At 40.3% G+C, this 17,969-nt stretch overlaps 1 protein-coding gene across 6 annotated transcripts in view; it reads right to left on the bottom strand.

Moving 5' to 3' along the window:
• Nucleotides 1-17,969, bottom strand: part of LOC114798303 (pleckstrin homology domain-containing family G member 5-like) — a 52,215-nt gene that overhangs the window by 23,213 nt on the left and 11,033 nt on the right. For 4 of the 6 annotated variants that reach the window (XM_028993877.1, XM_028993880.1, XM_028993876.1 and 1 more), the window contains one exon: nt 14,037-14,113. In XM_028993877.1, the coding sequence (XP_028849710.1) occupies nt 14,037-14,113 (77 nt within the window). Of the gene's footprint in view, nt 1-5,249; nt 5,368-5,990; nt 6,175-14,036; nt 14,114-17,969 lie in introns of those variants that run through there. The other 2 variants (XM_028993878.1, XM_028993879.1) reach the window with 2 other exon arrangements.

Raw genomic sequence — 17,969 nt, 5'->3', positions numbered from 1 at the left:
TCACAACAGTGTTCTGCTGCAGCGGCTCGGCCGAGACCTGCTCCACCTACCCTCAAACCTTCACCTTCACACTGAGCATGAGCTGCAAAATGACTCAAGAAAGCGTAAGAGCTGGGTGTGTCTGACACCCAGATATGAAACAACAGCGCTACAAGCCCTGAAGCAATCGCTCACACAAGTGACGCACAACACGTTCACCCAGACACACACTCACCGCTAGTGTCAAACATAAAGTTTAGACAGATAAACAAGGGATTTGTTAATCATACAAAAATCCCCAGGACCCAAGTCACTTTCATGATGTGATTCTACGCCCTAACTAACTTTAATTCAAAATCTGCTAACTGAGTGTCTACAAACTTCAAAACCACCACAGTTAAAAGCTGTGATCCAAAAGGGATTGTATAGAAAGGGATACAGTGACTGGGAGTATGGGAGGCCACTGGTCTGACAATTCAATTCAGTGACGCATCACTTGGCACAGAAATTGTCCAAGGAAATCAGTAGCGTCAAACCTGGGACAGACACCAGGATGCTCTCCGGTTCAATGGCACCATATATAAATGATAGCAAAGGAGAACTAAAGCTGAACCTTTTGTAATTAAGAGTTATGCCTCAAACATACACTACCAGTCAAAGGTTTCGATACACCTACTCGGTGGCGGTTATGGAGAAGATGAAGGCCATTTTGAAGAATCCAATGCAATACACATATTTTTGTAGCAGGAGAAAGTGAAGCATGCTTGATGAATCTGTTTTTGTTGCCTCATTTTACCTTCTTGGCTGCTTTGTTCACTATTCACCGAGTCAATGATAAGAAAGCGTTCATCATAAACCTTCAGGAAAACTATCCACGTTGTCTAACTTAAGGCAGTGGAGAGAAGCCAAGAGTGTGGAATGCTGCAATAAGAGCAAAAGCTCTCTGCTTTGGAGAGACTCAAATGTTCAACTTTGTCTTGTTTGCATTTTTTATTATTACATAACCTCAAGTGTGTTATTTCATAGTCCTGTGTCTTCAGTTTTGCTGTATAAAAAAAATGAATAAATCAGTATGTGTCTAAACTTTAGACTAGTAGTGTGAAATTAGCCAATTAAGGCATACATACTACATTTCTCAGAAATTCTGTTATTTACAACGTCACCGGGAATAAATTGTTGTTTAAGGAAAAGATAAGACAAAAATACAACACAGGTCTCTGACGAAATGGGTCTAAAATCAATCTACATTCAGCATTAGAAATGGTAGTCATGATGCAAGTCAATTTAAAAGAACAGAACAGAACAAGGACAAAAGGTGACAGCTGGGGATTTGCTGGCTTCTTTTGCCCACTGTGACGTCTTTAGTTTGCCATAAGACCTCAGACGCTGATTGGAGGTCATGGAGGGGAAGTCACTAAAATGGGCAATTCAGACAAGACTGCAAAAATATTGCTGACCCTAACCCTTATAAAAAATAAAATAAAAATAAAAAAGCCAAAAACAACAAATACAGAAATGGTTCTACAAATTTCTACTAAGTTCTACTCTGGTTCTACTAATTCACAGGCCTACAGCCTCAATTCACTTGAATATTTTATATTTTTTATTGTTCTTCAGCCTGAGGCTGAGTAGGGTCAGCATTTTAAAAACACATGCAAACATGATTTCAATTCAATGCCATGAGCACAGAAGCATCCAACAGATATATCAAAATTATAGGTCATGGCCAGATGACCTGCTCCTCCAGAGCCAGTGACGGTCACTGCTGACTCACAGGATACAGAAGCAAAGTCCTCTGACCGTTTTGTAGACACTTATGTAGTTTCAGTTTTGCCAGGGCATTTCTAAGAAGAGAGGAAGTTCTTTTATGACTTTTGTCTTCTCGTCTTTTCCCGCCCTGCTGGTGTCACACCTTTTCAGCTAAAGGCATTTCTATAATAATAAAGTACTAAAAATAACAAAAAAGTTAACAGTTTACTATGTTGTGTTGGCTTTTGAAGTATATACATATTTGCTGCAATAAATCTTTTTCATTTGTGTGTACACGCACATTGTTCTAGAACATTCTAAAAACACAACCTTCCCATAAAGCACCATAAGTCTTCATCATTCCTGGGAAGAGGGGGCAGCAGGGATGAAGGCGCGAAGGCGAGAGAGAGACTGAGCAGGATGAGGAGATGAAAGAGGACAAAAGCGACTTCAAAGGGGAAGGCGGTCAGAGGGGTGCAGGATTGATTTAGTGGGTGGTGGACCAATAAGACAGTAATATGTACCAGGGCCGCAGGGGTGCGTTCAATGCACAAACACTGCCAGCCCCAAGCCTTTCAAAAACATGGCTTACGTAACCCCACCCTGCTCCAGAGTTTCCTCTGCTACGCAGCTTGAGCTGGTTTTGGGAAAAAAAATAATAATAAAAAAAATTTCACATGGAAGATGTAGCAACCGACTGCACACTCTGTAGTGCATTAAACAGTCAAGCGCCAATCATCATAGTCATCATCAGACATCTTGCTGAAGGGTTTAGCATGGATTTTGTCATTTAGTTTCAATAGCAATAATGTGAAATTTCAAACGTGCTCTGGGTGTTTGAGTACTCCTGAGGTAGAGCAATCCTGTTAACCAGTGTTTTTATAAATGTATTAAAATATAATTAAAGCTAAACATAGAAATGGGTCACAAAGAACCAAGCAGCCAGGCCATACTCACCCTTTTTTATGCTAACAGCGTATGAATTCATTCATTTACATGTGTAAGCAATTTAATGATTTGCCAATTAAATGTATAATGAAATGAGATACTGTTGCAGTTCCTTAGACTTTCATTATTACAGTTTTAATTGACTGTTTAAAATGAATGAGAAGCAGGTGCAAGCTTGTAGGTATTAAATAGCATATTGAAGATTTACCGATTTCATTATGACCTAAACAGGCCGATTTTTAATAGTCATAATTATCTCTGGTGAATGGGACATTTAACTCATTGAAGACAGATACTGATTATATAATTTGGATCCCCCTTTATAGTTGGCTAGGTCCTTGTTAGGAAAACCCGGATCTGATTCTTTACCAAAAGCACAACTTAAGGCAAACACCGGGTCTGCCATTTAACCGGAGTCAGCTATGTCAAGGGTATGTTCAGTTTTGAATGGTATCTACTGAGGCCATGAGGCTGCACATCAACATGTCCATGGAGATCCAAAGTCCCATTCAGACCTCGGAAAGCATAGTTAAAGATGGTTTGGTCTTATATGTGTATTTTGACACACACACACCGATACTAGGTGATGTTATGTTTCCTAATGAAAAATTAATAGCAACATAGGTACAACGCACAAAGAAATCTTTACTGCCTATGGAAGACCATCAGCTTCCCAACAACATCAGCACTCTCTACTGCAGATTCGAAAGGCCAGATCCAGGATCATTTCATGCTCATAACCCCCCCACACATCACCAATCTGCTCATTGCTGACTGAAATCTCATCCACCACTATCAATCTGTGAACAGGTCAACAACCTCCTCGAGAGACTCTAAGCACCTGACCCAGATTCGGTCTCTTTGAAGCATTTGTACGGACCAGTTGGTATCAATATCTGCCCTGCTACCAACTGCATGCGTATATCAACCCCCAAAAAGCTAGGATCTCAAGACTTCAGAAAGTCATTTGCCCTGTAGGGAAAACCAGTTTGCATTTTCACTCCATCTTGAAGCATCTTGGGTCTCTAGGACCTTTTAACCAGAATCAGCACAGAGTTTAACATCACCAGTTTAACAGACCAAACTTTATTAGTGGTTTATACCTTATTCTACCAACTTCACCCAAATGAACCCACTGTAGTACTCTCAAATGTACAAGACCCATTTGTAAAGATTCTGAACTCAGTAAATTATGCCACTCTAATCAGAGTATTTCAGAACTGGCACCTTTCTTGGGAAAGCCCAGCAGGGGACATTATTTCTTCTGCCAGCTGGAGAGAAACACACACACACACACACACACACACACACACACACACACCCACACACACCCCCAACCTGCCACAGACGCTTATTTCATTCCGCTATCATGGAGACTGTCCTCACTGACCTCAAAATCACTGCATCTAACCTCTACAGGACCTCTAGAGCAAGTGATGCAGAAAGAACGTCGAGAGATCAACCCAGATGAGACATACCATGCCTTTACTAGATATAGATGTTGCAGTGAGTGGTGAGACTCCAGATGATCAGAACTACCTCAATATCTACACACAAATTTGTAATTTTCTAAGCCTAACTTTAACAATCAGCTATTAAATACTGTGTTAGAACAATGGATACAATTACAATGACCAAAATTGTTCTATACTCACTGTTAGCTTTCTTTGATTTTTTTTTTATATATCAATTAAAAATATATATATTTCAGAATGTGAGATCTACTACTTAACAAGGGTGCTAAACTGGGATTTAAGTTGATCACCACACAAGAGAGCCTGTGACCTCCCACCTACACACACACACACACACACACACACACACACACTGCTGTGCAAGTTCATATCTGTTCTAATCTCCAGAGAGATGTATTTTAATCAGGCCTGGGCTTGCTTAAATAGTCTACCATTTACCTGATTTTTTGGCAAGCATATCCACATGCTGCATTAAAGTTCTAGAGAGGTGATGTGTGGATCCCAATAATATACTAAGGCACCTTGGTTGATCAGCTGATTATGCTGCAACCTTCTCTATTTCTCAAGCTATTTAACTTACACTATAATATGTTACCACTTAAATTTAATATGCCACTGAGAAAAAATGAACAAAAATCAGATCCAACCAACACCTCCTGCTAAATAAAACTATTAAAGGGCACCTGCATTAGTGAAAGGCAGGAAAAGCACCACAGAGGAGACAGAAGATGAGTACCCCCAGGCACCAGGAAATAGGGGGGAAAATGTTTCCCATTTTCGCAATAAACATTCCTCACCGTATTTGTCCAAACATGCCAACCTTGCCTTACACCAGGAAGGGGGAAGAGGTAAAAAACAGGGAGGTAAAACCCCACCTAGAGTCATTTTACTGCAAAAGTATATTGAATATAAAAGTCTTGATAAGGACCCGTTTAGACAGGATAATTCCCGTATTTCCGGGTAAACCGCAGCGACCACAATACAACTCCCATATCTCATCCTTCATCACACCCATGTTTAAAATGACAAAGAAAATGCCGCAGGGGTTCACAAAACAGAGTTAACTACAACCAGTCTGACAGCAACAGCAGAACTCACCAGCAGCTGCTCTCTTCTCTCCCCCCAACTCCGCTTCAACTCTAAACTGCACTGGACGTCTAACACAAGCTCAAACTGTGATGCAACACTACCATCCATAGCTTCGGGGGAGGCTGGGGAGAACAGAGGGAGAGATTAGAGAGGAGCAGAGACCGAGAGCGCAAGCGAGATTAGAGGAAGAGAAGGGAGAAAGAGAGACGTGCAGAGAGAAAAAGTTTCCAGCTTGACGAGTTGAGATCACATGAACCCCTTTCATATTTGCTGGAGGTCTGACTGTTTTTGATATATAGAAGTAGAAAATAGTTCAAAAATATATGAAACGTTAAATAAGCATACAAAAAGGAGAAAGGAAATCGGTGTTCGGCCAAGACTTTGAAGACAGAGGTCAAAAGGTCATGATCAAATCACTCATAGACAAAAATAAATAAATAAATACATTTTTCATGAAAAATATTTCTGTCAATAACATACACATTATCAGATAAATGAACACAAATGTAATCAACAATTAAATGCTGCCTTTCAAGTGCACTCACACACCGTTACACACAAAAAGTAGAGTTGCACACACATGCACAACACAGCAGAATAGCCACAAACCAAAACGACTCGTTTGACGAAGACAAGTCAGTGTCTGTGTGTGTGTGTGTGTGTGTGTGTGTGTGTATGTGTAAGTCTACATTTTGAAATGTAGCCTAAACACGCGTGTGTACGTCAAAGTAAAGACTTTTCATTACTCACCTGTTCTAAGACCGACATTTGAATCCCTTCACACACATTTATCTTAGGCACAAAACTCCTTTCAGCTCGTCTCTTTACGGGTACGCCTGCAGACGTTTCATCGAGCATATACACACGCTCACACCAACACAGCGGAAAACGGATTACGACCCTGGCGTTAACACGAGGCCGTGTTTACAGCGCCGCCCACTCCAACGTACTGAAGCCCTCGGTCTTGACACTCCCACCACTTCCCGCTCACACAGTCATCTTCTCTGACTCACCCCGCTTTTTCATTTCTCCTTCAGGTTCTGAGGAGTTTCCCATTCTTCAACATTTCAGTGTTTCCAATTTCCTTTCATTACCATGTTTCATCTGTATCTGATGTGTTTGTTCTTTAAATAGGAGAGGACACATTTCCCAAAATTAACAAATGAAAGCATGAGGAGACAGTTGTGAATCCTAAAAGGAGGAGGAAGATGATTTAAGTGTCACAATGATGAGGAGTTAGAACAGAGTGTGCAGGCGTGCTAATGTGTGGAAGAGAATTGGAATAGCCTGGATTTCAGCACGAACAGTTCCTCTAACTCAATCATGGATTATCATAATCCAAACATGAACTAAACTTGGAGTCATCTGCATTCTTAACCTCAGACATTTCTAAAATGTCACAGACTGAACTAAAGAAATCATTTGAACATGGGGATCCCCAAAGAACTTGCCAAAGTACTATGAGAACCATATGCACGAAGCATTACATAGGCAGAACAGAAAACCGGCCAGACTGCTGTCACTGAGGGACCAATTAATATGGTAACTGAAAATCATTCAGGTGAACTTCAGAATGAGTCTGTGACCTAAATCCTCAGAGACTGAGTCCTGCAACGTGACAAGAATTTATTTTTCAGAGCAAAATAGTGGTAGAGAAAAGAAACATATGGCTGGTGAAGGCATGACACAGCTGAACTGGTTAACAAGAAGATGCACATGAGAAGAACGAGTTTAGAGAAATGTGAGAAAAAGAGTGAAGAAATGTCTTAAAATAAAAGACTCATTTATATCTAAGTCTACAAAGACTTAAATCTACAAAGACTTAAGTCTACAAAGACTTAATTAATTACAATCTACAAAATTGTTGCTGACTGGAGTCATGCATATTCTGACTGTTCTTATTCATTTAAGGATATACCAATCAGCTGTAAGATCAAAAGCTGTCAGAAGGGATTTCCATCTGCTTCACTAGTTCTACCACCACCTTCTGTTCTAACTATTACTCAGTCAGGGGGGTGGAGTTGACTCCTGCTGCAGAGAGTGGACATTTGAAATCATAACATAATGTGTCCACTCATAACTACTTGAAATTGTGTACGCCAACTCTGCTGTCTCTGCTCTTTTGTCATGCGGTCTAAGCCTGACTGAGCCCATCTTAAGCCCTCCACGATTAGCTTGCTTCAGGAATGGTGTGTGTCGCTGTCTATCCTGATCAGAGCCCCCTACTACTGAGGCTATATTTATAAGGGCCACAGCAATGCAGTAGAGCAATTACACCCAAAGATTACCCTCTCATGGCAAAGCCTGCTGGGACCTCTCCTAAGGGTTTCTGCAGGTTTAAGGAAGCCAAATTTAAGGCCCTTTTTTAAGGCCACTTTCATCAAATTTAAGACCGTGCATCAGGGGCATCAACTACATTTGTCTAATGACCAGAGTTTCTCAGCAGATGCTCTGAATGCCAGATGCTTTTCTAAAATTCAAATATATTTTATTAATATATAATAAATAGATTTTTTGATATATTAAATTTCTGTTAATTTGTAGCTTTTGTCAATGTTAATACTCTCATATTACCTGAACTGCAGGGAGACACTCTGATCACGACTGTAATATTTTTGGATTGTTACTTGTGAGCCATTATGGGCGTTTTTATTTTTATTTATTAGGTTTGCAGTATTGTTAAGACCTTTAAACTCTGGATTTAAGAATTACTAGTAATTTTTAAATGATATTTAATGCCTAAATTCAATTTACGATCAGCGGAAATCCTGTCTCCTGCGTTTTAATGGTGAGAACACTGCAGGACTCCCAGCTCAATCTTTTTAAACTCAATCCTTCTCAAATTTTGGATGTCCACATATAGCTTGCTTATTGGTCGGGTTGCCTTATGTTGCCCAGAGAGGAAAAAAAAAAAAAAAAGTGCAGGAGGGTCATTCAGGGATGTCGGAAAGATTTGACAGATGGGTGGAGACACAGGTCACACTCATGATCCTCCTGAACCCCCTGCTTAAGCAATAAAATCCGGAAAGCATTTAAAGCCTGAAACGTGGGGTTTAAGGGTGACAGCATTACCTCATTTGATTTAAACAGTTAAGCAAAAAACTGCACAGCTTTCTGCACGGCAGAAATACATTTGAAGCTTCAGTAACTAGTTTTTTTTTGTTTTTTTTTTTAAAGGTCTGCACATTCACTTTGGTACAGACTCTAGATACAGGCTCCAGGTTTGTCCCTTTTGTTTTCATCAGCTCATTTGGAAAAATCACATCACACTCATCAAAAGATCAAGGAATGAAGAAAATGAACCTACATTCAGCAAAAAGGTCCTATGGACTAGGGCTGTGCAATATGGACAAAATAATCATATTGCGATTTTGTCAACATTTTTTGCCTTTTCAAATGAGCTACATACATTCTAAATGTATTCAGTGCACAAGAAGTGCATAAAACATTTCACAAAGAAATAACATAGTATTGTGTTTAATAAACAAAACTGTAGTAAAATTGTCTTTAAAACAGACAACATAAAATAAGATTAACTAACCTCAACTCTAAATAATAACATACTGTACATAGTAGTACTAACTGCTTGATAAACAAAACTGTAATAAATTGTCTTAAAAACAGACATGGAAAAAAGATTAACTAACCTCAATTCCAGTCATAACAATAAATAAAAACAAACATAAATCAAAACCAAAAAACTGATTTCTCTCTTAAAGGTTTTTTGCAAGAAATGAGTGCGAGATGGCAGCTGGTGTCTTTTGTCAAGTGTTTGAATTAGTCTTCGGAAGCAGTCTTTACTGACTATGTGCGCAGGCATCATATTTTTGCATATATGATAGGTGATTGTGTCTGTAATTTCTTTGTGCCGTTTTGATCCGTTCTCATAAGGCACGGCGCTTGAACATGCTTGAACAATGGATACTTGTTCAGTCTGGTCGGGCTGTCTTCTTTGTTTCGATGGTCTTTGTCGACATGCATTGATCATGCAGTTTTTTTATGATGTGTTTTTAATCGTTGGAACAGATTTGTAGTATTGCTCCGTTTCGTTGGAATAATCATTTCACAAGTCTTGCAAGTTACCTTGCTCTGTGACACATCCTCTCTCCTGAATCCAAAATACTCCCAAACGACTGACGTTGAATTTCTCTTTGGCACGAAATCATTTTTATTTTGACCTGCATCCATATTTTATGTTCTTTCCTCACGCTCGCCTATACGGTTCTGCCGATCAGCTTTATCGTGCGCTCTGATTGGTTACCATCTTTCTCCCGCTCAGCTTAGCTGTGGTTTTTTTGCGATTGCAGATCTGATGCAGATTCCAACAAGACAATATTGTGTCTCACTAACAGTAATGTTCAGTCTTCACACAACCAAAAGAGGAGAGACACCAGCTTCACCTGTCTACACTTCAAAATGGCCAGGGGGGATCAGATAGAAGCCCCAAAAGGTTTTTGGGAGAGTGAGCTTTTGATCATCTACAATGCTGGCGGTGCCAAAACCTATTCCTCTAGAGCACACCGCATATCACTTCTGCTTAGATTAGTTTTCATAGGAGGGAACTCAAACACCATGTGAGCAACAGCCGCTCCCCGCTTTACTTACACAACAACCAGAACCCTACCACAGGTCAAGGTTACCGTGGTCCAGGTATATCAAACAGACTTCAAATCAAATCATATAACAAGGCTGTGGGACTTGCGTGGCTGCCCTAACCAAATAAGGCCAAAAACCACAAGCAGAACAAAAGAACCAATAGGCGTGAAGATACATTAAATGAGAGGCCTACAAGGCCTCACAAGGAATCACAAGGACATTTAAGTGTGTGTGCTGTAGACCCTAATGTAAATCAATGAGAGCCACAGCTCTCAAAGTCGACAAACATAAAAAAAAAACTTTTTAGGAAAACTGGTGAGATGGGATTTTCCCCCTCCAGCATTTCCAAAGATATCTCCAACTGATCTTTCCAGGAACATTCCCAAAAGTAAAAACAATGGCCAGGGGATCTGTGAGGAGAAGGTGCATTCTTTGATAGCAGCTTGACATGTTTACCACACCACCTGTGAGGAAAATCACATAAAGCATCTGGCTTAGTGGCAAAACAAAGGGCATTTAATGCTAAAACAAAAAGGCTGAATTCTAAAGGATGCAGACGGTCCAAAAATGAGTCTTCGAGACCCTTAACCAAACATGAGCAACTAGGCTCCATGTTTAGACAAGCATTAAATAGCAGGCAGCAGTTTTTGAAATGGAATCGCTGGGGTCATGATTCAAATCTCCAATCTACAGATGCTTTTTATTGAAGTGTTATTGCCAAAAAGTGAGAAGAGCTGGTCAGCCTTCATAACATTAGTTATACAGTCTGGGCCCTCAATGGGATACAGTTGCTTAACGATAAGCTAAATTATCTGCTGAAACAAAACTAAACATGCTTTTTATTAAACCAACATCCACCAACAGTGGCTACAAAGGCTTGCAAAAAAAAAAAAAAAAAACTCTCTTTTTTCCAATTTACAAATAGAAGAACACAGCACTAAAATGTTAATTACAAATAATTCTAGGGTTGTCAAGAGTTAAGAATTCATAAGTTTTTTTTTTTTTTAAATGATGCACGGCATTAATAAAGCCATGTAAAACATTGCACCAGTATTATAGGATATTGCTTTAAATTACCACTAGTTCTGGTCATAACTGCACTGTTTACCTGGAAGTATTATGGTTAATTGTTTCAGTTTTTTCCCCCTCTTTCCCCTGACTTTGTCCAGTGTTTATCCAGTATATCCTGAGTGTCTGAGCTATAGGACATTTCACCTTTACTGTAGATTTGGGAAACTAAAAGTAAAAGTCAGAAATTGTAAAACAGTTGTGAAACTTCTGGGGATTGTGCAAGGTTAACTGGGCTTTTGTTTTCTCAGGTTGATGGAAAAAGTATGACGTACAATGAGTCTGTAATAATGTTAGAATAAATGGTAGCTGGCTTGCCTCAGCCTGCTAGCTCCTGCCATAGACTTCCAGACAACCACATCCTACAGTCACCATGCTTGTGTTACGTAGAAACAATTTCCTGATTTCCTCAGAAATAAACAGGAAAACATGCTCGCAATTCCATTAGGGGATTTGGTCATTTCTTTACCTGCATGCACAGGTTAAAGCCCATGTTCCTAAAAAGGACGCTGCACATGGCCGAACCTCCTTTCACTGAGGCGCAATCGTTAGAAAAATGAAGGGAGACAGTCATTAAAACAACAGCCCTGCAAAACAACCAACTGAGGTTCTTCTCCGGACACATGCTCGCCCCGTAAATCCAATCAAAGCCCAGCAGAAAATGCACAGCCAGAGACCTCTTGAACATTTGGGATTGGATGTGGGTGTGTGTGTGTGTGTGTGTGTGTGTGTGTGTGTGTGTGTGTGTGCGCGCACTCCGGCACAGCTTACGCAACAACAAAGGCCGCTCCATGCTGTCTCCAGTCTCTACCCAGACGCCACTTGTCCGGTCGCCGACTGCACCATTAGGTTGTCTCCTTAAGCTGAAATGTATCCGACAGCAGGCTTATGTAACAGCAGGACCCTAGTAGCCCACTCTCAGGACAAGAGCCTCCAAGAGCCCCATACCAGTTCACTGAGTGGAACCCCGAGAGAAGTAGGCAGCACGCACACACACACTGTACTCCTGTTTATGAATCGAATACACAAGCCATGCACACAACACACACACTTGCATAGACACTTGAGAAGTTTTGACTGTTTATCATTAGTGAATGTCAGGGAAATTAAGAAAGAAAAAAAGAATGTCACAGGGATGAATAAATGAATGAACAAGTGGCATAACAAATACAACATGCGTACAAAAACCGCATTAAAACAGCAGATGGAAAACATAAAAAAGAAACCTTGGATTCCAAGATCTTAGATTGTGAAACGAGTGAAGCAAAACACAAGCACAATTTTGGAATGTAAAGTCCAGCTAAAGCCAGATATCACTGAACACGGAGTTTAAAAAAAAAAAAAAAAAAAGCAGTGGGACGCAGATGAGTTCTGAGGAACGGGGCGCAGCTGGCAGACAGGTGAAAATCCCACCGCTGACAGAAGCTGCCCACCGCAAACTATTGCCAACATCTGATCGCCCCCTCGCACAGGCACGCCTATACAGGCAGAGACAGAGGAGGCGGAAATAAAAATCTTCTCTCATCTTCCTTCGCGCCTCCACACTCCACATCATGGCATGTTTGTATTAGGTGGGGCGTGTTGCCACAGCGGCCCACACCTTCAGGCCATGCCCGATCCTGACAGTGATGATACGAAGGGGAAGTGGAGGCCAGGGGAACTGCCTTGCTTTAAGAAAGATGGCACAGATGTAGGCCATGTATTAAACATGCCGAAATTAACATGTTTATCACAGCCAGAGAAATATTTAAGAGCTTAAAATGAATAAAGGCAGCTGCTTTTGGTTCACTTCCTGTGTTAGTCTGACCTATGGCATGGATGCAAAATCCGTCCCAGCCAGAGACTATCCCAACATATAGATGAAGGTGGACAGGGAAGGAGTTTAAGGGACGGTTCAAATGACACATACGTCATTTTCAAACAGACACACATGACTGAGAAGCTTGGTGAAGAACACAGTACATTTTGGCCGCACAATCTGAAACAGCCCTGGGATGACACCTAAAACTTGTGAAAAGTGATATATTACAAATCATAGTGAAGTGAAACATACCATAATAACCATTTTAGGTCATATCACCCACTGAGGCGGGGCTTGTCATGCTTGTCAAGATCTACAAATACGGGGAAAATCGTTCTGATCTCGATAGATACACATGTACATGCTCACGCATCTGGTGAACAAAAAAAACTCCCCCACTAGAAAGTAATGATCCTCAGTGACTGTGTGTGTGTGTGTGTGTGTGTGTGTGTGTGGAGGAAGTGATCCACAGCTCTGTGTCATCATGCACTGCTTCCCAAAACACACACAGTAATTTTAAAGTATCAAAGTTTTTCTTTAGATTTATTGAAGAAGACAGTTGGCATGGCAAGTGATTTGCCTGATATTGCATTTTCAATGCATTGACCAGCTTTAATCTATATATTGGCCTTTAACAGGACAAAAGAAAAATAAATGTAGGCTGATGCTGAATCATGCGAGGGCAAAAAGAAAAACATGACAGGAAAATCCAGAAAGCCCCTCATTCTCACACAAAATGCATGTTCTGTCACTAGATATTTTTACAGTGACAAACCTGGCCACTCATTGTGGTTGAACTGCTAAGTAATGGCATTTGGGACATTACACGAGACAGAAAACCTTCCTAGTGTTTAGACATTGTTCCTAATGAAGACAATCAGATGTGATGACATGTCTGCTCTTGGTTAACCAAGGTGACTTCTGCTTCACGATCAAAAGAATAACAGAAAATAATATATCACCACTCTCACATAAAAGAGATCTCAACCCCTGGCTTTAAGAACTGAAACTCCACCTCCCCCTTCTGGTTGACTGTGAAACTGCAATAAACAGCCAGATGAGGAGGGGGGGGGTCATAACGATCCTCACACTGACAACCCCAATTAAAACAAGAATTATTTTCAATAAGAAATAAATAAATACATAAATAAATAAATGCAACTCTGTCATGCTTATTTTCAGGTTGTATTAATAAGCAATACAACTGCACCAATTTCAGGCTAATTTTCATTAGTGCCTAAAGGTTTAAACTTAAATATTTTAAATGTAGGAATCAAAAGCAGGCTGAGAAAAGTACAAGTGTCACTTAAGACATTCAAGCTGCTGTGTACCTTAGTGGCGCGGCGTCGGTCCACACAGGCTGGGTGTTGACACCATACATTCTCCTCTTCCTGCGCTGGCTTTTCATCTAAAATCAACAGAAAAGCAGCGTTAATACAGACAGAAATGCACGTGATGTGAGTTTTAATGCCAAATTGGGTCAAAAAACGACAGGAAGCAAACAGAGGAAACAAGCACTAAAAGTACCAACACAAGCCTCAGATTGGTTCATGCTCAAAGCCCAAAAGATCATGCGAGAGCTCTACACAGCCCCAGTAAATCACTGAGGCCCACGACTTTTAGCGGGACACCAGCAGGCAGACACCGCAAAATACAGGGTGGCCTTTATTATTTTTTTTTAGTCTCACTTATTTTTTTTTTTTAATCCCCCTGAGAGCTGTCTGATGGGGAAAAAATAGCCAGTATAGAAAAAGTCTATGGAATAAAAGTCTTGCCTCTACGATCAGAACACAGGATCCCCTTTCTAGCACTGTGCTAGTCCAACAGACTAAAACAAAGTCAAATTTACAAAAGTGAATTATCAAAGTTCTTCCCTGATTATGCTATACGAAATCAATCAGAAATGTCAAATGTGGGTGAGTCATGGAATATTTAACAATGTATTAATTAACAATTAATCCATTTTATTACAATACATTGTATTAAAATTCAAATGTCTTAAAAGCTGCTTATTTTAGCTGGTCCCAGTCACCTCCTAAAAATCAACCTTACTTTTTTGCCTGCCGTACAGGCAGGGTAACAGAAACCCGCTAGATTCCTCGAAAACAAGTATCCCGTACTCTATCCTACTAACAACAACTTCACTTTCCCTTCCTTCTCTTCCCTTACTGGCTCTGCATGTGTGTGTGTGTGTGTGTGTGTGTGTGTGTGTGTGTGTGTAACAGGCACAGGAATTCCTCTGCTCAGCATTGCTGATTAAGCCCAAAACAAACACTCTCCAGCATGCACACGTACACATGTGTGTGTGTGTGTGTGTGTGTATACACACACACACGACAATAGGACAATGATCGGGAAACACTAAAAAGGGGGTCAGCTTTCTCCTTTGAGATAAGCAAATTCATCATCTTATCATGGCTTGAAGAGACAACTCTCTATTGCATTAAATGTATTTTTTTGCTATGGTTCGATCAACTTACCAAGGCTAGGTGAAATAAGAGCACACACACATGCAGACACACAACTTCTCTATGACCTTCAACAAATCATTACTGCCACTGTTGACGGAGACAGATTTACCGAAGCATTGTTTTCTGCATTTGAATAGGTCAAATTCATAGGATCTTTAACCAATGAATGAACACATTGACCATTCAAATAATCCAATAAAATATGGTAAGAAATTTCACTTCAGGTGCTAAACATTTTAGATTAGGGCTGCACGATTTGGGGAAAAAGACATATTGCGATTATTGAGATCAATATTGCGATATGCGATGTGATAAAGGACACTTGCTTGTATATCAATGAAAAGTCGCATACTAATAGTGAAATATTTAATTTCAAAGTGAAACATACAAACTACTTATAACAACCTGAAATGCCCAGTGCTTTCAAAATACAATATTCTACAAAATTAAATAAAATCACATAAACTCTTACATTACTGTCGAACTACAACCCTGGTAAGGCTAAACAACTGTTTTGATTATATTTGACCATTACAAAATCCCATATTATAGTTCTTACGTTTAACCAAAACGTTATTTGGAGGCTGACTTGAACACAAGGATGCATAGCTTTGCTAGCTTAGCTAAGGTTAAGATTTGTAAACTGAGGTGAATTTCTTTAGGAAACCTTCAAAGTTTGAGAAAAGTTAACTAAACAGCTAAGAACAATCTAAATAGTTAATGCCTACGTTTAGCCAAAACGTTGTTTGGAGGCTGATTTGAACACAGGAATGCATAGCTTCGCTAGCTTAGCTAAGGTTAAGACTTATAAAACGGGATTTTATAATGGCCAAATATATTCAAAACAATGTCCAGCCTTACCTATGAAATGTAATCCCCCGGGATCTGGTTTGGAGCGTACAGCGGTTTGTACAGCCCCAAGCAGCACAAGAGTGAGGCATTTTTATGCACGTCTCTCCATAGACATGTATATGCTTCACGCCACAGCAGAGCCTATAGCAATATGGCGGCGACGTTGACGTACGCTGCAGCACGTCATGCGCCATCTAACCATATGTCTCCGAATCGAAAGTCATGTGACCAAACACGTCACATCCGACTGAGATGTGAGACGCGAGATGTGAGACTTCAGTCAGCTCGCAAACTTTGAGAGAATGAGAAAATGGATCGGCAACATATCCGGGATCGGCAACATATCCGATCCAATCCATGTACTAATCATTTAAATCACAGCTTTTTGCATTCAAGTAATCGCACAGGCTGACATCGCGATTACGATTAGATTAATCGTGCAGCACTATTTTAGATCATAACTTTTGATAAGATGGGAATATTTCATATAGTTTGAACTTCTGAACCTTGTAAGTCTCGGACATCACACAGCCAAAATAATAATAATAATAATAAAAAATCCATTCTGTGGCAATCCTGTGTTAAGGTTGCCAGAGGACTCATAAGCAATTTCTCTCTCACATACAGACAGTCTTGCAAGGAATGGGAGGAATGCCCCGTGCCTGGGTTTGACTCTCCTCCAGGTCTGAGTTACCCTAGCGTCTATACTTCTTGTCCGATAATGTGAGTATCGGGCCAGTTATGCAACAGGTAACTACAGGGCAGTGGGCATACACAGAGGGTACCCAGCTCAAAGTTACCCTTTCAGCATTGGATGTGTGTGCATATGTGTGTGTGTGTGTGTGTGTGAGTGTGTGAGTGTGAGAGAGAGAGAGACACACACACACAAACTGGTCAAGAGTTTACACAAAACATTCATACACAAGCTCATCTAAGCCGATTATAAGGTCATGTTTTAAAGCTCATGTTACGTAATGGTATTTTTTAGGTTAATGATGATTTTAGGAATATTTAAAGATTAAGCATTCATGCGACACTGGGTAAAGCGCAATCCCATACTGTTAAATGCAACCAGTTCTCCACCACTGCAGATTCAGGATTAATGGCTGGTGTTTCAACCCATTTCTTTCAACCCTGCCTGCATGCGGCTTCATCAAATAACCATGGTTGCCAGGCAGAGCCCTTTTAAACCAGTGACAGTAATATTGGCTGCAGACCTGTCACCCTGGTTTAAATGCCTCAGTGAGTGCCTGATTATAAGGTGTTCCTAAAAACAGCACATGCACCTGCTTGCTATGGGTGAGGCCGCTTTAAGCCAATAGAGCGGCTGGAATTAGGAAGTGTGATCTTCTCTCAAATTAAAAAAAGAAAGCATACATATAAGCATTTCTCTACCTGGTGGAACGGTCCTTCCCCCCCGCTTGCTGAGGTTTGTGAAATGTGTAAAAAATCACACTCTTTCTATTGGTTTTGATTTCCAAATCGTACAAAGTTTCTGTATTGTGAAGACCCCAGGACGTATTCACATCATGATGGAAAGTCCGTAGATCCATCTTTAAATCCACAAGCCTCCAACACAAACTCGAACATGATGAAATTCTGCAGATTACGTGAGGCCATGGTTCAGTCAGGGTACTGTGGACAGACAGATCAGTGGTTCTTTATCATGTTGTGCTGAAGCACTTGACAGTGCAATTTTCCACTTTAGAAAAAATAAGTTCACCCACCAAATACCTGGTTTTGCTTAATTCTGTAATTTTCAACTGATCTGATTTAGCAACATTTGAAATAGAACCAGGCTTCTAAAGCCTCTAATTACTTGCCAAAACGTGCTGACAAATAATTCACTGTAGTTACTGACACTCTGCACTGCACTGTACTGACACTTGAAAAGAAGAAAGCAGTTCACAGTTTTCCCCATTCAGACATGCGGTCCACACT

This window comes from Denticeps clupeoides, chromosome 10, assembly GCF_900700375.1.
Source record: "Denticeps clupeoides chromosome 10, fDenClu1.1, whole genome shotgun sequence".
Taxonomy (NCBI): domain Eukaryota; kingdom Metazoa; phylum Chordata; class Actinopteri; order Clupeiformes; family Denticipitidae; genus Denticeps; species Denticeps clupeoides.
The sequence above is the reverse complement of the archived record's forward strand: the minus strand, read 5'-3'. Positions and strand labels throughout refer to the sequence as shown.